The sequence below is a fragment of the Hyperolius riggenbachi genome, chromosome 8, assembly GCF_040937935.1.
Source record: "Hyperolius riggenbachi isolate aHypRig1 chromosome 8, aHypRig1.pri, whole genome shotgun sequence".
Lineage (NCBI taxonomy): Eukaryota > Metazoa > Chordata > Amphibia > Anura > Hyperoliidae > Hyperolius > Hyperolius riggenbachi.
This window is the reverse complement of record NC_090653.1, coordinates 244627197-244650712: the sequence shown is the minus strand read 5'-3', so window position 1 is coordinate 244650712 and position 23516 is coordinate 244627197. Positions and strand designations below refer to the sequence as shown.

The 23516-nt window shown below is 46.3% G+C and overlaps 1 protein-coding gene across 7 annotated transcripts in view; it reads right to left on the bottom strand.

Moving 5' to 3' along the window:
• NTMT1 (N-terminal Xaa-Pro-Lys N-methyltransferase 1) overlaps nucleotides 1–23516 on the bottom strand; it is a 33982-nt gene that overhangs the window by 9159 nt on the left and 1307 nt on the right. For 5 of the 7 annotated variants that reach the window (XM_068248489.1, XM_068248486.1, XM_068248487.1 and 2 more), the window contains exon 2: nucleotides 17854–18026. The exons of 1 other annotated variant lie outside the window; for it this stretch is intronic. In XM_068248489.1, the coding sequence (XP_068104590.1) occupies nucleotides 17854–18015 (162 nt within the window). In that variant the 5' untranslated portion in view covers nucleotides 18016–18026. Of the gene's footprint in view, nucleotides 1–17853; nucleotides 18027–23083; nucleotides 23185–23516 lie in introns of those variants that run through there. One more of the 7 variants, XM_068248490.1, reaches the window with a different exon arrangement.

Here is a 23516-nt window from a genome sequence, read left to right as displayed (position 1 = left end):
AAATTTTACTGTAGGTAGCAGTTGTTTTTCTTGGAATGCTGCATTATTTTTCCTTCATGCATAAAGCCCCTTGTTCTGCCCAAATAACTCATCAGTCCACAGCACCTTATTCCAAAATGAAGCTGTCTTGTCCAAATGTGCTTTAGCATACCTCAAGTGGCTCTGTTTGTGCTGTGGCGGGAGAAAAGGCTTCCTCTGCATCACTCTCGCATACAGCATCTCCTTGTGTAAAGTGCGCCGAATGGTTGAACGATGCACAGTGACCCCATCTGCAGCAAGATGATGTTGTAGGTCTTTGGTGCTGGTCTGTGGGTTGACTCACCATTGTTCTCACCATTCGTCACTTTTATTTATTCAAGATTTTTCTTGGTCTGCCACGTCAAGCCTTAACTTGACCTGAGCCTGTGGTCTTCCATTTCCTCAGTATGTTCCTAACTGTGGAAACAGACAGCTGAAATCTCTGAGACAGCTTTCTGTATACTTCCCATAAACCATGATGGTGAACAATATTTGTCTTCAGGTCATTTGAGAATTGTTTGGAGACCCCCATGTTGCTACTCTTCAGAGAAAATTAAAAAAGATTCAAAAATTAAAAAAGAGGGAAACTTACAGTTGACCCCCTTAAATGCTCTCTCTCATAAATGGATTCACCTGTGTAAGTAGGTCAGGGGTCACTGAGCTTACCAAGCCAATTTGAGTTCCAATAATTAGTTCTAAAGGTTTTGGAATCAATAAAATGCCCAAATTTATGCACCTGCCTAATTTTATTTAAAGGAGTTATCAGGCAAATTTAACAAAATAAGCGCTACTTACCCGGGGCTTCCTCCAGCCCCAAGCTCCCAGCATGTTCCTCGCCGCCGCTCTCCCCGCAGCAGTTTTCCCTGCGCAAGCGGTGCTGTTAATCACCGCCACGTGGACCGGAGCAGACTGCAAAGGCGCAGTAGTTCTGCACCTGCGCAGTCTGCTCTGGTCCACGTGTCGGTGACTGATAGTGCCGCTCGCACAGATGCCGTACAGGCCGACCTCATCGCCGGGGACCGGGAGGGAGCTGCGGCGAACGGCTACGGGCAGAGCTGCGGCGAGGGACATGCTGGGAGCTTGGGGCTGGAGGAAGCCCCGGGTAAGTAGCGCTTATTTTGTTAAATTTGCCTGATAACTCCTTTAAACCATTATTGCGCACTTTCTGTAAATCCAATAAACTTAATTTCACTTCTCAAATATCACTGTGTGTGTGTCTCCTATATGATATATGGAACTCCAATGAAAATAATGTAATAAAAAAGTGCTTAATTTTTACAATAATTATGTATAAATGATTTAGTCAGTGTTTGCCTATTGTAAAATCTTTTAAATCCCCGATTCACATTCTGACATTTACCACATGGTGAGATTTTTACTGTGGGCAGGTGATGTAGCTGCTGCTTGCTTTTTTGAGCAGTTGGAAAAAGCTGTAAACAGCGATTTCCCACAATGCAGCAATGTTCACAGACAGGAAACTGCCAGAAGTACCTCAGTACTCAGAGCTTCTTGTGGGAGGGGTTTCACCACAATACAGCACCCCCTGATGGTCTGTTTGTGAAAAGTAATAGATTTCTCATGTAAAAGGGGGTATCAGCTACTGATTGGGATAAAGTTCAATTCTTGGTTGGAGTTTCTCTTTAACTGACATTTTTTATCATAACAACCAACGATTTATACAGGAAAATCACAATGATTAACAAGGTTGCCAAAACTTTTGCATCCCACTGTATATACCCTGTCTATTTAGGAAGTCCCAGGTAAATATAAATGCGGACATTTTTTTTGTCTCAAGTACACTTTAAAGCCCAAATACACATTACAGATAATTCCAATAGTAATCACGCTGACTGAATATAAATAGCATATTGAAGCTAGGTAGGTGCTGAACACAATGGGCCTGATTCATTAACCCCCCTGACGGTATGAAAAATTCCGCCAGGGGGCAGCGCAGCAGTTTTTTTTATTTTTTTAAATCATGTAGCGAGCTGCTCAGCGGCATCCCCCCGCCCGCTTCGATCGCCTTCGGCGATCTCCGATCAGGAAATCCCGTTCAAAGAACGGGATTTCCTGGAGGGCTTCCCCCGTCGCCACGACGGGGCGGGATGACGTCACCGACGTCAGCGACGTCGGGACGTCATTGGGAGTCCCGATCCACCCCTCGGCGCTGCCTGGCACTGATTGGCCAGGCAGCGCACGGGGTCTGGGGGGGGGGGGCCGCGCGCCGCAACGGATAGCAGCGATCGGACGCGGGCCGGCGGCGATCAGTGTGCTGGCGCAGCTAGCAAAGTGCTAGCTTCGTCCAGCAAAAAAAAAATTATGTAAATCGGCCCAGCAGGGCCTGAGCGGCACCCTCCGGCGGCTTACCCAGTGTCACACACGGGGTTACCGCTAAGGAGGTTAATTTGCTGTAGTGCGAGCTATAAATGCCTTACATAGCAGCGTTCGCTGCCATGTAAGAAGCGTGCATTCCTTTAGTTACACGCATTGCTTCCTTAGCAATGCGCATAACATTAACTGTGGGCGGTCCTGCTCCTATGAAGTATCACTACCGCAATATTTCACTCTGTTAATTAACATTGTAGTAACAATGTAAACACAGTAGCGGCCGCGAGTGAAGTATCGCGGTAGAGATACTTCCCAGGAGCAGGACCGCCCACAATTAATGTTACACGTAACTAAGGGAAGGCATGCCCCTTACATGGCAGCAAATGCTGCTATGTAAGGTGTGCATAGCGTGCACTACAGCACATTAAGCTGGCTGATTTAGCAGAGCAGCTTGATGAATCAGGCCCAATTATTTATTACATGGACTAACCTCCCTAGCGGTATTGACAGTTATACACGTCCATATAAAACATGCTGTGAACAATATGGATGTGCATACACATTAATACTCTCCTGCACTGTATACTAGACCCTTGCTTGACTTATTTTGGCAAGTTGCAGGAAAAAAAAAAGGTTATGAAAATTAATTAGATCACTTTTTGCACAGAAATCTTTGGGAAATTGAACACACGGGAGGCTAAATGCTACCTACCACTGCTGTACAGCTTTCTGCCTCTCCTCTCTGGATTCAGCTGGTGAGTTGGTCAATCAGGTGTGACCATGTGACTTCCAAAATAGAAATAACAATAGATGCCTAGACTACATTTCTCTGATCCTGTGGGGTACTAAAGAGGCTTCCTCCCAAAGCTCCCCAGACACAGAGTGGCAATAATACTTACCATTGCCGCTCCCCATATGCGCAGTAGCAGCTCTACACTTGGGCTCTGGCAGAAATGGCTGAGCCTGACTGGGCCCACTCTACTGCCCAGGTGCATACAGCTCACACCTTACGTATTAGAGCGGACCAGATTAGGCTCGGCTATTTCCGCTGGAGCGCAATCAGAGGGCCTCTGTAGCGCAGCCCGATAAGTGGCCGACAAGGAGATCCTTGGGGGGGAGGGGTCCTTAGGATCCAGAGACTTCCCCCTCCTGAGGTAAGTACCCCACAGGTGCTCTTTTTTTGGTTACAGATTCCATTTATATTTCACCTAATGGACATTAATGCTTTGAGACTTGCCTTGTTCAGTTTTGTCCTGACTTGACCGTTAAAAAGGACAAACTATGGTGAAAAACTATCATTTTTCAAATACATAAATGTACATCTCCCAGATTAAAATGCACTATAAGTCACGGTACATTTTTCCTATGTTGCTGTCACTTACAGAAAATAGTGAAAATCTGAGAGATCTGTCAGGTTTTGGACCAGTCCATCTCCTCATTGGGGATTCTCTTATTTCTTTATTTACAAAAGCACTTATTGAACTGCCAAAAGAGTGTGCAATTGAGTAGGGTAATTTACATCAAGGAGGAGAATAGAATCAGGTCACCAGCTGCAATCTAAAATGTTACCTTTATTTAATCCTCGATCACAGAAAAAGTTACATAGATGTATGGTCTGACAGCCGGTTTCGCAGAAAAAAATCTGCTTCTTCAGAGGCAAAACATACAATATGCCTGGATTCTGTTCTCCTCCTTGATGTCACATTGAAAGCTACCTATCCGGAGGTACAGCTTCACGCACCATTTACCCTCAGCAGGCCAGCTAGCTATCTAGAGCCGGTCCACTCCTTTCTTTCTCCCACAACCAGGGCTGTGGAGTCGGAGCAATTTTGGGTACCCGGAGTCGGAGTCGTTGATTTTATAAACGAGTCGGGAGTCAGATGATTTTTGTACAAAATCCACAGCCCTGGTAAGTATTAGACTAAGGAGTCGGAGTCGAGGAGTCGCAGCCATTTTGGGTACCCGGAGTCGGAGGTTTCATAAACTGAGGAGTTGGAGTCGGAAGATTTTTGTACTGACTTCACTGCCCACAACTTACGAGTAGGGTAGTTGGCTGACATCTTTGTCTAGATCCTTTCCAGGGAGTGTCTTTTGTAAAGAATAAAAAGGTAATACCGAGAATCTCACATGAGTCAGATCTGTCAGTTTATTGCTACCTACTGTAAGTGACAGCAACATAGGAAAAAAGTAACTCCTACTGCATTTCAATTCAGTTTTATACGTTTGTTTAATGTTTTTGCGATTGTGCTCTTCTAATGATGAACAAAGACAGGTAGGCATGCTCAGCCGATTGCAGATTCCTTCCTTCAGCTGTCATCATTAATCAGGAGGTCACCATGCTGTGACACGACAAGTAAGGACAGGGGGACATTGGGGGAACTTTGCCATCCCTGCATCCTCACATTGCAGCTGCCTGCAGAGATAAGTGTAATTTTACACACCCTCCTCTAGCCCTACCCCACAGTTAGGGAATTATTTCGGGCAGAGCTAGCCTTTAACGAAAAGAAGGGACCGCCAGGAATTCCTAAAAACGCATAAATAGAAAAGGCTCACATGCAAGACATTATGTTTGCAGCTAGAACCGTGTATAATGTTCCCGCAACTAGGAAGGGCTTAGAGTAATTGTTTCTGCATGTGTTGGCAGAGGGATGCTGGGAGGCTTTTTTACACCCATGATTCAGGCCTCGGCCTCAGCCTCATGCTATTTTATTGTCAGACCCAGCAGGAGGCCACATGTCAGGCAGGACGGAGCGCTGCTTTCAATCACTATAGTCTCAGCTGATTAATATAGCATATGAAATTCCTGATAGCTTTCTGAATATGGCTAGATTTTATGACGGAGCGATGCGGGCATTCCTGGGGTTTAACACTGTCGCTGCTGTGCTGGTCACACGCCATTTTCCTTTGTGTAGCCTGAAGGGCGAAACCACTCAAAATAATTGTACAGGATAAAGCAATGTCAGAATGTCCCCCGATCTGAAATGCAAATATTCTTTATTAACAATATACTACTTCCCTGAAGGGATGGGAGGTCCCCTGATTGTCCATTGCTTACAAACACTCTCCTATTAACCACACGTATCAGCAGTCTCTGGTTCTTTAAGGACAAAAATGGGGCTCACTGACGTCACGCACCACGGACCCGTCCCAAACTTGCTCTGCCGTTGCTATGACAGCAGAGCTCCGGGAGCCGGTCAGGAGCCGATTTCATTGGCTCCAGACCCTGTGAACCAACGTGATTGGCTCACAGTGGTCACAGGGTCAGGAGCCAATGAATTATGCCCTCCTGCCATACCGACAACAGGGTCGTGGGCTGCAGTGACGGGAAAGCGGCGCAATCGAGAGGTAGAGTGAGGCACGGTGACTGAAAACTAAGTCCTGGCAGGGATAACAGGTACCAAACAGGTCGTATATTTCATTCAGTTACATCTGGAAGCGGTTAACAAATACCAACATCACAACAAGCTTTTTACACAACTTGTATTTTCTTCACACCAACGGAACGACTAACTGATTTCCATTCTGCGAGCGCAAGCGAAATAATAGGCTGCACGACAAGGCTGTTTTTCAAAACAAGCACATTGTTCAAATGACTGTACACATGTGCCAACTGCACGGTATCAGCCTAACAGTTGTGTGAGTTGATCCGCTGGATGGATCGGGCAAACCGCTCGCTATCCGTCGCTCATGTAGTCATTTGCAACGTGTACACACCTGATTGTCCTCCATCAGACCAAAATCAGATGACATTCAGGCGGTTTAGTTAAGCGTGTGTACAGGCCTTAAAACACTACTGCGTGTCACTGGATTGGGCACTGAACAGAAATACCATTTATTATAGTTTACCACTTTATAAAAAGTTTGTTCTTCAAAAGTGACTATCAGCTGAACAAGTACTCAGCAGTCTCTCCAGTTAGCTGACTTACCTACCATCTGCAGATAACAGGAGAAGTTGGGATAAGACCTGTACACACACTCAATCAATGTTGCCTGGCAGGGATTGGAAGCCGATCCCTGGGCCGACATGGCAGGGCAGAGGATGTGCAGAAGTGTTCTGTTCTATGCGGGCAGGCTGGATAAGTAGGGAAAACAATGCTCGGGGCGATCATTACGGATGGATTGCTGGCTGAGCGGTCGGTGGCTGACGTACACACGCTGGAATTGTTATCGGTCACCTCGGCGGAGTTTCATCTGTCATGTGTATGGAGCTTTACAGTAAGTTTGTAATGGAAAGCATGCTCCCCTTTTCAGTCTCCCAAAGGCTCCCTCTGGAACTATCCCGTGTCCGATTTACCACAACAGAAAAGGGGTCGATTAACATTTTACACCCAGGTGTGCGATCCAGATACTACTGCAGCCAGAAAAATCAGCAGACAAAGCCAGGTTACTGGCATGATTTAAAGGGAAATGCATATGGTAGCCTCCATATCCCTCTCACTTCAGGTTCCCTTAAAGTGTACCGGAGACAAAAAAAAATACAAAAGCAACTACTGTATTTTTTGGACTATAAGACTCACTTTTTCTACCCCAAAAGTGGCGTAAAATAGTAACTGCATCTTATAGTCCAAATGCAGGGAGTTCCTGACTTGTGAACGCCTGCCAATACCAACCTCCAACCCGCCACAATGTCGGGGACTCCCTGTACTGTGCCCATGCACAGAAGGACACAGGCGGAGAAACAGAGGACACAAGGGGGACACAAAGGGGCATAGAGGAGGACACAAGGGGGACAGAGGACACAGGGAGACACGTGGTTTAAGGGGGCATGGGGTACAAAGGGGGCATAATCCACAAGATGCCCCTTCACCATGGATGCACCAGGTTTAGTATAAATATTTTTCCCCTGGTTTTTGTCCTCTAAACCTAGGTGTGTCTTATGGTCAGGAGCACCTTATAATCCGAAAATACGGTACATTTACCTGAGGCTTCCTTAAGCCCCCTTTATGTCCCCTGCAGAACAGATGCGTTTAAAACGGATCCGTTTTTGACAACATTTTTTTTTCTCTCCATTTTGAGAGAAATGGCTTTTTTTTTTGCAAGGACGTTTCCAGTCCGTGGAACCATCCCCAGCCCTGGCCGTGAATGGGGGGGCTGCCATGCTGAAGGGGAGAGCAGGCAGGAAGAGGGCAGCGGTGGGGAGAGGGGTCGTCCCCACCCCTCCCTCACCTCCCTCACCTGGGTCCCAACTTCCCCGCTCGCCCTCCAGCTAGTTTCAATATTTTAAAAATCATTTAAAGGGATACTGTAGGGGGTCAGGGGAAAATGAGTTGAACTTACCCGGGGCTTCTAACGGTCCCCCGCAGACATCCTGTGTTGGCGCAGCCACTCACCGATGCTCAGGCCCCGCCTCTGGTTCACTTCTGGAATTTCAGACTTTAAAGTCAGAAAACCACTGCGCCTGCGTTGCTGTGTCCTCGATCCCGCTGATGTCATCAAGAGCGCACAGCGCAGGCCCAGTATGGTCTGTGTCTGTGCAGTACACTCCTCTTGACAACAGCGGGAGCGAAGACACGGGCGTGCAGGCGCAGTGGTTTTCTGACTTTAAAGTCAGAAATTCCAGAAGTGAACTGGAGGCAGGGCCGGAGCATCGGTGAGTGGCTGCGCCAACACAGGATGTCTGTGGGGGACCATTAGAAGCCCCAGGTAAGTTCAGCTCATTTTCCCCCGACCCCCCTACAGTATCCCTTTAACCTCCTGAGCGGTATGGACGAGCTCAGCTCGTCCATCACCGCCGGAGGCTGCCGCTCAGGCCCTGCTGGGCCGATTTTTATCAAATAAAGTGCAGCACACGCAGCCGGCACTTTGCCAGCCGCGTGTGCTGCCTGATCGCCGCCGCTCTGCGGCAATTCGCCGCGAGCAGCGGCGAAAGAGGGCCCCCCTAGCCGCCTGAGCCCTGCACAGCCGGAACAAAAAGTTCCGGCCAGCGCTAAGGGCTGGATCGGAGGCGGCTGACGTCAGGACGTCGGCTGACGTCCATGACGTCACTCCGCTCGTCGCCATGGCGACGATCTAAGCAAAACAAGGAAGGCCGCTCATTGCGGCCTTCCTTGTTTATTATGGGCGCCGGAGGCGATCGGAAGAACGCCTCCGGAGCGCCCTCTAGTGGGCTTTCATGCAGCCAACTTTCAGTTGGCTGCATGAAATAGTTTTTTTTTAATTAAAAAAAAACCCTCCCGCAGCCTCCCTGGCGATCTCAATAGAACGCCGGGGAGGTTAACACAAGGAAGTAAGTTCCCCGCTCGCCGCCTGATACATTATATTGATTTTAAATGATTTTGAAATTATTGAAACTAGCTGGAGGGGGAGCAGGGACAGGGGGGGGGACCCAGGTGAGGGAAGTGGGGGGGGCCCCTCCCTGCTGCCACCCGTGTCCTGCCTGCTATACCCCTCCAGCATGGCGGCCCCCTCTCACCCAAAGGCTGTGACACAGAAAGGGATCCGTTTCTGTGTCCAAATTCATTCTGGATCTTTTGGAGTTTTCTCTCACTCACAACCATTTCACATTCGCTGGAGATTTCTACTTACAGACTTGTGGGACGGCGATGGGGGCGGGGTTTGCTCCGAGTTTCGCAAATCTATATATGGCTTACTGGGAGGACCACTACATCTGGTCCAACTCCCCGTTCGGGGCAAACCTCGCCCTATACCTTAGGTATATAGATGACGTCCTCATCATCTGGGAAGGACCGGAGGACACATTCAACAAGTTTGTTGAATACTGCAATAACAATACCTTTGGTCTACAGTTCACCTCAGTATCAGATGAAAGCAACATTGTGTTCCTTGATTTGGAACTGGGTCACAATGACCATGGCCAAATCACGTCGCGAACACATTTCAAGCCGACTGCTGGGAATTCTTTCCTACACAAAGAGAGCTGCCACCATCCAAGGTGGATCAACAACATCCCAAGGAGCCAGTTCTGCCGTCTCCGCAGAAACTGCTCCATCAAGGAAGACTATGACAAACAGGGGGCATACCTAACAAAAAAATTCCTGGACAAAGGCTATGACACAACTAATATAGAGAAGGCTAGATCAGAATACAGAGACAAGAAAACCCCCATAAGGAAAGGAACAGAAGGTGAAAGAACCCCTACTAAAGGACCGCAGTTTGTAACCACGTTTAACAACAGAGCAGGCAATATCAATCACATCATTCGCACGAATTGGCCCCTCCTCTTGCGTGACCCTGTTCTTAGCCGTCATCTACCCACAAAACCAAACACCATTTTCCGGAGGGCGAAATCCCTCAAGAACAAGATAGCAAAAAGCAATATCGGCTCTAAAGATCAAAGAGACTCTCGTCCAAACGCATTTGGGCTAACTGGAAATTTTCGTTGTGGAAAAGCCAGGTGCAAATGTTGCCCCTTCATACAACATCGCCAGAAGCTTGTACAGACAGACCAGCACACCATCCAGGTGAAACAATTTATAAACTGTGGCACTCCGTATGTAGTGTATCTACTATCTTGTGATTGCCCAAAATATTATATCGGCCGCACCACACGCCCACTACGGGAACGTTTTGGGGAACACAGACGAGGAATCGAGGATGGACTGCAGACTCATAGTGTCCCTCGGCACTTCCTTGAGAACCATGACCAGTCCACTGACCACCTAAAAATCATGGGTCTGGAGGCCATTTCATCTGGACTACCCATGGGCCTAAGATACAGGAAACTGTGCGAAAAAGAAGCATACTGGATCTTCAGACTGAACACCTTGTGTCCAGCAGGGTTGAACGAGGAGGTAGAAACAGCCAACTTTATATGATTCCCTCCAGGTGCAGCACGACTTGCCATGCACCACCACTTGGGTCCACCTCCAACCGGGTTCCCATTGATCTAGTTCATAATTCTCATGCCATCCTAAATCTTGCCTCCCCTCCCCCCCCCCCCCTCCACACTTCGCAGCTGGTGGGAAATATGGCCTTATGTAGATGGACACAGGCACAGATATTGCAGACACTGGTGTATACATACACAGATGCCTGCATGTCCGATGTAAAATACTGTATACGCTGTCATGTGTCTTCAGATCAACGAACCACAGAACGTTAATTGTAATGTTGTGTTTATTAGTTCTCAGATGCCTTTCTTGTGTGCTCATACACTTTTTTGTCTATTGTTTTTGTTTATACTTTCATTTATATTGGTCCTTCGCTTATATATATATATATATATATCTTGTATATATGTTTTTCATGTACTGTTTATTGCATTGTACATAAGACTCATTGTTGTTGCGGTGGCCAGCGTTTTCTATACAGTCTTGCTGCTGGGTTTCATGTGCAGCACTCTCAGTGCTGCCCAAAATTGCATTTATGACATCCAGCGCCACAGCCCCCCGGGCAGGGCTCTGCATCTCTCCCCTTTCAGCCCATACAGAATATACCCATGCCAACAGAGATGCCGAGGCATGTACTTGCATACACAGGCGCCGCTGGCCACGCCCCCCGCTGTCATTTGGGTTGTCGCCACACCCCCCTCCCTTGTCTCTATTGGAAGGCCAAAGCTACCATATCTGTGCACCGTTGGCCACGCCCTCTGTTGCCACTTGCGTTACTGGCCACGCCCCTGCCTGTGAGGTAAATATTCCTGCACTTGGGGGCCACCAGTCATGTCCCTCGCCTTCCTCCCCTCCAGCACACCTGGAGTGTCAACATGCCATCAGGGAAGCCGAGGTTTCCAGATCCAGATACAATATTTTTTTTTTTTTTTTTTCTTTTTTTTTTTTTCTTTTCCCATCTACAGGGATGCTGGGGCCACCGGGTTTTTTTTGTTTTTTTTTTTGTTTGTTTTTTTTTTTTTTTTTTTTTTTTTTGCAGTAGAATCAATCAGAATATAGGGTTTTTGTTTGCTGCACTTTGCAACCCACTGCCATCAGCGCTGTTGACCCGCCCCCGTTGCCTCTACAGGGATGCTGGGGCCACGGGTTTTTTTTTTTTTTTTTTTTTTTTTTTTTGCAACACTTCATACTGTTGCGGTTGAATCAATCAGTTATTTGCCGTCAGGGCTTTATGCCCTGGTGATTTAGAGTTGAGCTTCCGTCAGGAGGCTGGAAAATATAGGGTTTTTGTTTGCTGCACTTTGCAACCCCGCCCCCTACCCTCTCACCCTCGTTAACCTCAATTTGCTCTGGGAAGTCATTCCCTTGACTCCTGTTTTAAATAGGAGCATAGTGTGCATGCAGGTACGTTAACTGACGAAGGCGTGGACACGCCGAAACGCGTCTTGACGTAACCTGCACACAGTCACCCCGAAGGGACACCTGTCATCCATTTACCATCTGGATCCTTGCTGCCGCTGGCCACTGCAGCTTCAGGTTTCGCTTCCAAGAGGGGATGTCCTTTTTATTCTGGGCTATATGCCAATTTTAAATGCCTACTGTTCATACACATCTAGTAAGTGTATCTTTTATTGCGCAGTTTTCATTTTATTAAACGGTATCACACTACGGAGCGCTCCTCCTGTCTTTTGCTTCCTGTGTCCAAAACTGCCTGTGAAGATGGGGATCCATTTTCCCTTTGCTTTTCACTACCCCTCTGTGTATCCGGGATCCGTGAAAATGCAGCAAATCTGGACTGTCCGTTCAGGTTTTAAAAACGAGTCCCCGCAAACGCATACGGATCCGTTTTTTTCTTGGGTGAAGACGGCTGCTGTCTTTAAGTGTCCCGGGAGGACAGCGAGGGACTCCACAACCTAAAGAGGGTTGAAGGAAGCCCCAGGTAAGTATAAATGCTTTTACTTTTTTGTCTCCGGTTTCCTCTAAGTTTTTTCCATAAACCACATTTACCACAGTTGCTCCAACTGATCCGCCAAGCAGATCGGGCAAATTGCCCTCAGAGTTGTTTATTTTTTTTATAAATATTTTATTAAATTTTATTTTTTTTATTTTTGTTTTCCCCCTCCCTCCAACCCAGAGTCAGCCTATCACAGCGATCGTGAGCAGTTTGAATATGTAAACACGATACAACTTACTATCAGAATACCCATCAATTGGACGAGAAATAGAACCGTGTGTACCCAGCACTACTGAGATGCTTGTGAATTGTTCGTGGCTTGATTGCAGTTGTATGCAGCCAGTTTAACTTGTTACTTTACACCCAACTCCCCCCCCTCCCCCGCTGGGCACACTACCTCGCCCAGCCAGTGATGGGGCTCCATGTGCCCCTCCCTTTTCATCCTGCCACTTTATGGGACTGGGTGGGAAGGGTAGGGAATTCCTTTTGGGGCAAAGCCATGCACTGAGGAAGGTCAGAACAGCCTGAAGCAGCTGAAGTTTGACTGTAAATTGAATATAGGAGTGCTAAAAGATGAGAGTTGTACCCTGGAGGAACCCTGTAAATAACTATTGGATCTCAAGGAACCCCTGATTTTTTTTTTGCAGGAGGAATGGTCTTTTAAAGTATGTGTGGCTCTTTATTTCACCACCACATATTGCACTGCCACTCATTATACTGTCTCCTGACCTCTTAATTCAGTGCTTCTTGTTGAAGTACACCTATTATAGAGTGCTCTATTATATTTCCCCCACGATGGGGAAAATGCCAAGGAACCCCTGCAGATTACTCAAGGAACCCGGGGGTTCAAGGAAACCCTGGTTGAGAAAGCCTGCTATACAAGCTAGGCTTTTCAGTGACATACAGAAATAATTTGCTTATTTCACAGACAGTGCTGACACAGCACATTACAGGCATTGCTTCTTGCACATAAGGAGGTGACGTTTGTACACATCACCAGTTTTTAAGAAGGCGAGACAATTGTCATTGTATCTAGACTACTGCAGGACATCAGAATTCTGCATGAATAATGACCATGCAAACAGGGCTGTGGAGTCGGTACAAAAATCTTCCGACTCCAACTCCTCAGTTTCTGAAACCACGACTCTGGGTACCCAAAATTGCTCAGACTCCGACTCAGCGACTCTGACTCCTTAGTCTAATACTTAACAGGGCTGTGAGATTTTGTACAAAAATCATGCGACTCCGACTCCTCAGTTTCTGAAACCACGACTCTGACTCCGACTCCGGGTGCCCAAAATTGCCCCGACTCCTCGGCTCCAACTCCGACTCCACAGCCCTGCATGCAAATGCAGCCACTACAGTGAAGGGATGTCATGTTTTCATGTTTTGAAAGAACAAAACATACCTGTTTAACAGGTCATCCTTCTCTGCATCCCCTGAGGTGCTGTAGCTGACAAGCCACCAGGGACTGCAAGGTATTTGAGCACAGACACACACACCCTCAATTCTTACTACAATCTCATGCTGGGCATCCAATCAGCCAGGAGCTGGAAGGCCAACGCCGCGAAAAGCCCAGAAGAAAAACCTGAGCGTTAAAGTCTAACTCCAGGAATAATTGTAAATATGTGATTAGATACAGAGGTGTGACAGTGGCTACAGCAGCTGCTATGGGGGCCAAAGGGATAAAAGGCCTTTTCACTGTTTTTAAATCATTTTTTTTGTGTGTCTGCAACCAGTCACCTTGCGACCACAATCCCTAGCGGATACACTGTGCATGCGCAACACGTCTGGGTCAGAGGTCACGACTGCGTAGACCAGGACCCTCTGGGCGGTTTCACACTGTAAACTGGTATCAGCGTCGCGCCGTAACGTGGTATTAGGAAAGTCTCCATATACTTTCATTGCCTGGCGGTGGGGTGCGGTAAAAATACTGCACCGGTGTGAAAGGGCCATTAGAATGGGGAGAATTACAGAAAAAACGGAGGAAGACGCCAGGCCACAGGAGGTGTGGTGAGGCTATGCACACCTCCCCACACACAGATGGAGTCAATTTGCTGATATTTGTAGTAATAAGGTATCCTTTAATTTAAATCAAGAGGAAGAGCTAAGAGATCAGGGTGTGGGATGTGAGACCTCTGGAGAGACACCAATGCAGAACTTGCAGGAAAACTGCAGAGATTACCCTCCCTCTACTACTTACTGAGTAGTAAGGAATCCCCATCCTTCCCATAGGAATTGGCATCACTGGACACAAGACCCTAGCAGGAGGGGAACTGCTTTTTCTGCAGTATATTCGGGAGACGTACTGTCCAACACAGATTTCCTATGTATGTGATGGTATGAGGGGGCTAGTTATGCATCCATATGGTCAATACATTGTATTCTGTATATGACTTTGCCATGTCCTGTTATATTCATTAGCTAGATGCTTAAAGGCACCTAGGGCTAATGCCCCCAATACGATAACAGTGCAACTAAAACCTTATACACGTGCTTGATGAAATTTGGCGACCGATAATGACCGCTTCAGCAGATAATCAAGCATGAGTAAAGTAGCTTCCGACCCATAAGCGATACGCCCAGGTGGTTCAACTTCCTCGAGTGGCGGGCGATTTTTACCGATCGCACCGCCTGCCACGTGATGTCACACACACACACAGCACCCAATCCGCTTGGCCCTGCAATGAATCCCGAGGATCGGGTCCCGATCCCTGACATCCATCAAAGGTGTGTACTAGATTTACACCGATTTGGTTTGTCAGCTATAACGCAACAGACAACTGATGAGAAGGAATTTCCCATGTGAACTGACCCGTAGGGAAACATGAAAAATTTCTTCTTATCAGTTGTCCATTTTGTTATAGCTGACAGCTACTGTAAACCCAGCCTAAAAGGCCCCTACAGCTAAACATCTTGACTTTAAAAACTCCATCTCAGCTGCTTCAGGTTTTACAGTAGCCTCTTCAGTACTGTTGCAAGTACATGCAAAAAGGAGTGGGGAAATGTGCGTGCCAGAAATAGCCAATAGTAGGATATCGGTAAAATTAACAATATCCTACTATTCAGCAGTGGTATTTCCGATAGTAAAATATCGGCAAATTTTATAGATATTTTACTAATTCTAAACCTAACCCTATTCTCATTTGCCCATACACAGCACACAAGTTTGAATTGATTTCAGCATGAAATTGATTCAAAACCTGTGGAGCCGCCGCTTGCTTCGCCACCCCCTGGCCTCCTTCCATTCGGGCTCCTCCGGCCAGCAGCAATACATCACCTGTCCAGCTGGCACGAGTCCACGGGATCCATGCTGTCTCTCACTTCTTCCCCTCTTCCCTTCCTGTCCTGTGACTAGCGGAAGTTCATACAGTAGAGGGCGCTAATCACAGGACGGGACAGGAAGGGAAGAGGAGACGCAGAAGAAAGGGAGACAGCATGGACCCCGGGGACTCGCGCCGGCCAGACAGGTGAAATTGCTGCCGCTATGCTGCATCGGTAGTCGCTGAATCGAACGCCGCTGGCGACGCGCTCCCGACCCGCCAACGATCGAGCAAACATTTTCGTCAGGACCGATCGACTGAATCAACCGATGTCGGATGGAAATCAGCCGATCGGTCAGCGTCTGCGTTAACGATTTCACAGCAGATTCCACCACAGTGATCAAATCTGCTGTGTATCGGCGGGAATTCGACCCAGTGTATGAGTTACTTTACTGTTCTAAGGACTGCTATAAAAAATCCTCTCTACTTTCAAGCCTCTGTATTTGTCCTTTAATATGACCTGAATGACCAACAAGAACTGAGCAGCTCAGTTCATGTCACTCAATTCTATATTGATTTCTTCCAATCTCTGGAATTGGAGAAAATGTAGACTTTTCATTGAGGCTACTTACACACCAGGACGTTGCGTTTAGGGGACGTTATAGGGCACATAACATGCCCCTAAAGCAACGCCTGGTGCTCTCTGATGTGGACGTCAGAGTGAGCCGCGTTGTGCAGCTCACTCTGTCGTCCGTGATGCGCACTCTTGGATGCATGCAGCATCACGTGGTCCCGCCTGGCCAATCGCCGCACAGAGGGCCACTCCAGGAAGTAAACACTGCATGTCACACCGTGCAGTGAATATTAATTAGCTATGTGCCTGGCCGCTCTTCACTCCTCCCCAACACTACTGAGCATGTGCGCACAGTCTAACGCGGCTTAGTCGCGCATAACGCACAGCATGCAGCACTCTCAATGGATGTGCTGCGTTACAATGTAACGCAACGTGGGCACTGTGAGCAGCCCATTGATTTTTCATTACTGTGCGGTGGGGCTGCGTTACAGGCTGCACTAACGTGAAAGCAGCCTGAAGGTAACCTCTGATCATGTATTTTATCATCAAGTGCTCAATTTATATAGGCCTGAGTTTAGTTATGGGTCATTTTAAAAAGAAACTCCGACCAAGAATTGAACTTAATCCCAATCAGTAGCTGATACCCCCTTTTACATGAGAAATCTTTTCCTTTTCACAAACAGACCATCAGGGGGCGCTGTATGACTGATATTGTGGTGAAACCCCTCCCACAAGAAACCCTGAGGACCGTGGTACTCCTGGCAGTTTCCTGTCTGTGAACCTTGTTGCATTGTGGGAAATAGCTGTTTACAGCTGTTTCCAACTGCCAAAAAAGCATGCAGCAGCTACATCACCTGCCAACAGTAAAAATGTCACCATGTAATAAATGTCAGAATGTAAATCAGGGATTTAAAAGATTTTACAATGGGCAAACACTGACTAAATCATGTATACATAATTATTGTAAAAATGAAGCACCTTTTTAATACATTATTTTCACTGGAGTTCCTCTTTAAAAAGAACTACACCTACCAGTGTTCAACAGTATGGGTGGAGGAGAGTGTAGCTTTATGTCCCAAATATTTGCACATGGAAAAATGGTGCTGGGGAAATCTAGGCACCGGTAATTCCGATAAAATATCTGTAAGCTTTACCAACCCTAAACTTAACCCACTCAAACAAGCCTAATCTAATCTGCTTGATGTTACATAATTTCAGTAGTTAGCAAGTAATCATAGTTGTGTGATTACAGACTTCCATAAACTGCTGCAGTTTTGTAGTCAAATTCAGAAGACACTGTATATTGGACGTGCCACTAATGGACTGGTCAGCATCAGCATCACAAGTAAACCCAGCAATTTCCACCAAACCTGCAATTCCCGTAAAGTGTACCCGAGGCTACATGTGACATGATGAGATAAATGTATATGTCCAGTACAAAACCTTAATAACCAGGCTGTTTTACTTATTTTATTTTACTAATTTCTAAGGCATGAAAGTGACAGCTTTTGTCTTGTCAAGGGAATATAGTAATCATCACTGGTAAGCAAATTACAGCCATAAAAGTTTTCCTGGCAGAATACAATTTGTGAGAGCAAGGAGAGCTAAAATACATGAACTATTGACCTTTTTCTAACTCTGGGATACTTAATAGGCTGCCACTGATAAGAGACCATTTAAACATAAAAGAAAGCCAAGGGATACTAAAAAAGCAATTTTTGGAAGTAGGATGATGAATATAATTAAGTTACCTCATCAGTTTACTTTCACCTTGTGTTCACTTTAACCCAACTTTTAAAGTCTATGTAACAGTGGTCATGTGAACTTCCAGTTTGTGTCACCGGTTTGCCCACAATGCCTTTGCGCCTTCACACTGAGAAGCATAACGGCACAATATATCACATATTAATAAACACCTCTACTCACTTTGAGGAATCTCTGGAGAAACTTCTTGGAGCCACTGAGGTCTATGCTAGAGATGTGTCCATACCCTCCCAGCATCCCGTCCACCGTGGGCGGCACATTCTTCCAGTACGTCTTAGCGTTACAGTAGAACTGAGTCTCGTCTTCCACCAGTAAGCCTGACATTATGGAAAAAACTGAAACACAAAAAGAAAAAAAAAAATCTATTTCAAATTCTAAACTTGAAGTCTTCAACTACTTTCTGTCCACGCTACATTTCATCAGCTTGGCTTCTTGCATGTAGGAAACACTTGCTGCTGTAATTCCATTCCTATCGCTTTACGGCCAGCTCTTAACAAACTCATTGAGGCGGACAACTGGTAAAAAGTTGGATCCACGGCGGCGTGTGGCTGATATGAAAGCAAGGGGTGTCTTTGTCCGACCTCTGCCTGTGCCGCTTTGCCCAACAAACTTCATCAAGGATTAAATTTCACCGCACACAGAAAACTAGCCCTGCAATGCAGAGAATTAACTGTGACAGCTTATTACGGAGGATATCAGCTTTGCTGGGGCTCAACTCCCGCGACGCAACACTATTTTTACTATTTAGAAGGTTTAACCCCTGTGCTGACAGGGAGAGGGCAATAGTTCCCACGTAGAGGGGTTTGCAGGGCAATGAGTAAGTCACGGGCAGTGTAAGAAGTCATTCCATTCTTCATGTCAGATGTGAGCAGGGGGCTGGGACAGGGTGACAGGATGATGACACGAGTCACATCAGACCTACACAGAGGCCCCATCTGTTGGAACAGCAAATGGCTCTGAACGAACTACAAAGCTCACTAAAAATAGTGATCCCCTTGCACTGCACTATTCACACATACCTTCCATGTTACATGTCCAAGAATAACAGCAGGGATTTGCTGCAGGGAAAAAAAATTAAATGACCATTTCAGGACAGAAGGTAACACTCCAGCAAGCAGGGCAGTAATAGGTCTGGTGTAACAAGGGAGCCACAGATTTATTCACATCATGCATTTTGTGGCAAGCTCTTTGGAAAGAGATTGAAGAATTGTTGTTGCATTAAACAATCATTGCTGTCGCCCTAAACATTCAGTTGTTACCCATGATGCCTCTACAGAGAGGCTGCTGAGTTTAAGGTCAAGCAGCCTGCTTTGTCCCATGGAGAGGGGAGGAAGGAGTATGAGCAGACAGGAGTCCTTGGGCTTGATTTACAAAGCCGTGCTAACTCATAGCACGTCCGCGATATGCTTCGCGCGTGGTTTACCGCGCATAAAACTTTACGTGCGATATAACAAACATTTGCGTGCGTGTTGTGCCGCGTGAACGTTTGTTATAGCGCGTGTAAAGTTTTATGCAAAACATAGCGCGGCTGTGTGAATCGAGCCCCTTGTGTGAGATGCAGTGTGAACTACAACAGCAGATGGATGAGAATTTTACTGGGAAGATACATACCCACTGGCAGATGTGGCCAGATAAATCAGAGATCTCCACCGACAAACAATCGTTTTCCCTGATCCATCTGACAACATCAGTAAGCGTCGTTTGCAGCGTCGGAAACAAACAATTGCATAAACGATTGTTTACACTATTGCAGCAAAACCTGCGCAAGTCAATGAGGATTGTTCTGATCCTCAACGACTTAATCAGACTTAAAGGTCTTTCAAAAGCGAATGATTGCGGCATGCATCGTTTAACAAATTTTCGTTAATGTTGTAGAAAAAAGAAAAAAAAAAAAAAAAAAGATAAGAAGGGTTATGCTATGATCATAAATAGATCATTAGACTTATGATCTGAGGCATCTCAATAAGGCCATAATGAGGACATAAAGAACTAAGGAAATTCATGTAAAGAGGAACTCCAGTGAACATTCTACTGCTGGCAAGTGATGTAGCTGCTGCATGGTTTTTGGCAGTTGGAAACAGCTGTAAACAGCTATTTCCCACAAAAGTTTGAACTTTTCTTGTGGGAGGGGTTTCTTGTGGGAGGGGTTTCACCACAATATCAGTCATACAGCAACCCCTGATGATCTGTTTGTGAAAAGGAATAGATTTCTCATGTAAAAGGGGGTATCAGCTACTGATTGGGATAAAGTTCAATTTTTGGTCGGAGTTTCTCTTTAAACTACAGTAATTCAGTGTTCATATTGTTCCAAACTATAAAGCTGAATACTCACCTGAAGATGGATCGGAGAACCTCACAGCGACGCCTTCCCACGAACGAGGTTCTCCAATCCATCCTACCAGTGCAAACACGTGATGCCACACCACCGGTGCGAACGGGAGGACAAACGATCATGGTACTTTGCACGGGAGTCATCAAGTTCCAATCCGTCACGGTGGTCGTTTTTGTCACACCTCACCAAATGTCATTTGTGTAATTATACGCCTGTGCCCACATTGCAAAATCGTTAAAACGATTGCTCGTCGCTCAAAAAATAAATTCTGCTCAACGGAAAAATGGCGTAGTGGGTACGGGCCTTAAAGCAATTGATGGTAAAAGCAGGATTGTCACCATAAAAATCTAATTTCAACAGCAACTGGTGTGAGCGTATTAAGTGATAAAGATGCTAATCCTGCATTCAAAACTTGCAAAACTTTTTCTGCTGTTATGGTTTGGAGTTATCACATACCTTAGGAGCACTGGCCCTTTAATTGCCATTGACAAACAGCTGCATGCTGGGGGGTTGTTTTATCTATAATATATTCCTCCTCTTCCATTTATTTCCCCCTCCTTCTAATAACATAAGACAGTGCACTTCCTAGTATAAACCTCAGTGGGAGTGTCTGAAGACTCTGGGAGGAGGGCGTGTAACGGATACACAATTAGCAAGAGGAGCAAAAAAGAGTGAGGGAGGAAATGATGTCAGGAGGTCAAAGTTAACCAAGATGGAAACTGTCTAGAATAGGATCCTCAGCTTTTCCTTTATCAAATTCACAGGAATCATAAAGTGGACAGTGCAATACATGTGTTAAGTATGTAGAACTAGCATTTAACTACTTATATATGTGTTTTTTTATTTCTAGGTTAGCATGGGTGTCACTTGTTCTTTAAAGCATCTCAACAGATTGTAAAAGACAGCCATCAATGTAATGTGGATGAGACAACCGTGACAGCAGCAGTGACATGACAGGGAGTCAACATTCCAGTCTCCATGCGGGGAACTGTTTGCCGGACCTCTGACTATCCAGCTAACCCGTTTCTAGGCTTACAACTGTGAATGTTGTAGGCCTCATTGTCATCTTTGCAACCTTTTAAAGAGAGCCCAAGGAGGGCATGTTTTAACATATCTTCTAATACTTTGTACATTGATAGCTTTGGAAACTATAAAGTGCTAAAACTACTAATTTGTATGACTTGTATCTAAATTTTTTTTCAAATGTTCCTCCAACATGGCGATTTCTGCACTGCCAGATACATTATTGCCAATTCCCTCACTTACTTGTCTAAGGTCACTTTTTTAATCTCCAAGTGTTAATAAACTAGTGCTTTTATCTGTGGGATATACTGCAGTCATACTGTGTGGGCATGGAAAGGTAGGGGCAGGTATGTTAAAATAGCTGATGTTAGTCTACTTGAGGGGACCCAGCAGGAACCCTCATAGACCAACGGACGCTTCATTCTCACTGCAATCTGATCATGTCCACTAATTCTGTAACAAATAGGGGGGGGGGGGGGCAGCAGGAAACACTAAGGCCTCTTTCAGAGGCAAGGCTGAACTGCACGATTGCCAAGCAGATCACTGTCGCCTGCCAGTGCAATTCGGGTGCACTTTATATACAGCCGAATTGCAGTGGTAGTAACACCATGCCTGCCAAGCATTGACACGTGGTGGTGTTACAGGGCCACCAAGCACTGACACGTGGTGGTGTTACAGGGCCACCAAGCACTGACACGTGGTGGTGTTACAGGGCCACCAAGCACTGACACGTGGTGGTGTTACAGGGCCACCAAGCACTGACACGTGGTGGTGTTACAGGGCCACCAAGCACTGACACGTGGTGGTGTTACAGGGCCACCAAGCACTGACACGTGGTGGTGTTACAGGGCCACCAAGCACTGACACGTGGTGGTGTTACAGGGCCACCAAGCACTGACACGTGGTGGTGTTACAGGGCCACCAAGCACTGACACGTGGTGGTGTTACAGGGCCACCAAGCACTGACACGTGGTGGTGTTACAGGGCCACCAAGCACTGACACGTGGTGGTGTTACAGGGCCACCAAGCACTGACACGTGGTGGTGTTACAGGGCCACCAAGCACTGACACGTGGTGGCATTACAGGGCCACCAAGCACTGACACGTGGTGGCGTTACAGGGCCACCAAGCACTGACACGTGGTGGCGTTACAGGGCCACCAAGCACTGACACGTGGTGGCGTTACAGGGCCACCAAGCACTGACACGTGGTGGCGTTGCAGGGCCACCAACCACTGACACGGGGCTGTGTTACAGGGCAGCAGAGAATTGTGAAGTGTTGAGTGTGAGAATAGCTAAAGCCATGCTCAGATGTGACTCTATGGAGGGGGGGGCAGTCTAACGCCAGAACTGAGCGCTAACAAGCACATGACCGGTGCAGGAGAGCAGCTGACAGCCGGTGAATTCACTGCCTGTTTGCTGCCCATCTGAAAGGGCCGTAATGCCAATGCTAGGTACACACGATACAATTTTCTGACAGATTTACTGTCAGATCGACTATTTCCAACAGGTCCAATCTAATTTCTGATCAATTTTCAATAAAAGAAAATCCATTTTCCATGAATGGAAAATCTATCGTAAAATCGATCAGAAATCAGAACGGACCTGTTGGAAATAGTCGATCTGACAATAAATGTGTCAGAAAATTGTATTGCGTGTACCTATCATAAAACTGCACACCAGGACCTGCACCCTTCAATTCAGTTGGTGGTACGGATAGTGCAAATGCTAGGTCCCTTATTTCCTACAAATTAGCAGACATGACCAGATTGCTGTGAGCAGATAGATGTTGATCTATGATGTTACTAACTGAGTCCCCTCAAGTAGACTGACGCCAAATAGCCTACATAGCAAGTTGTCTTACCAGGTCAGTTATCAGGCAACCTAAAGAGTTAGGATCTAGGTAGGTTAAAAAGGGGCACTACAGCAAAAAAAAATGTAAATTTAAAATGTGTGGAAACAGACAAATAAGAATTATGTTTTTTTCCAGAGTAAAATGAGCCATAAATTCCTTTTCGCCTATGTTGCTGTAACTTACAGTAGGTAGTAGAAATCTGACAGAAGCGACAGGTTTTGGGCTAGTCCATCTCTTCATAGGGGATTCTCAGCAAGGCTTTTATTCTGTATAAAGATATTCCCTAAACATGATTTGAACAATGATGCTGGCCAGCTTCCTTGCTCCCTACACAGTTGTTTGGCAGTTGGACAGAGCAACTGCCATTCACTAAGTGCTTTTGAAAATAAATATATCCCTGAGAATCCATTATAAAGAGATGGACTAGCCCAAAACCTGTCACTTCTGTCAGATTTCTACTACTTACTGTAAGGCCCCGTTCACACCTATAATCGCAAAACACCGGTTTTGCGGGAGTGATTTTCCCGCGATTAACGCGGAAAAAAAATCACTGGACACTGCGGCGGTTTTGGAGCTTTGCACGCTAATCGCCACCAAACCGCTGCATGCATCGCGT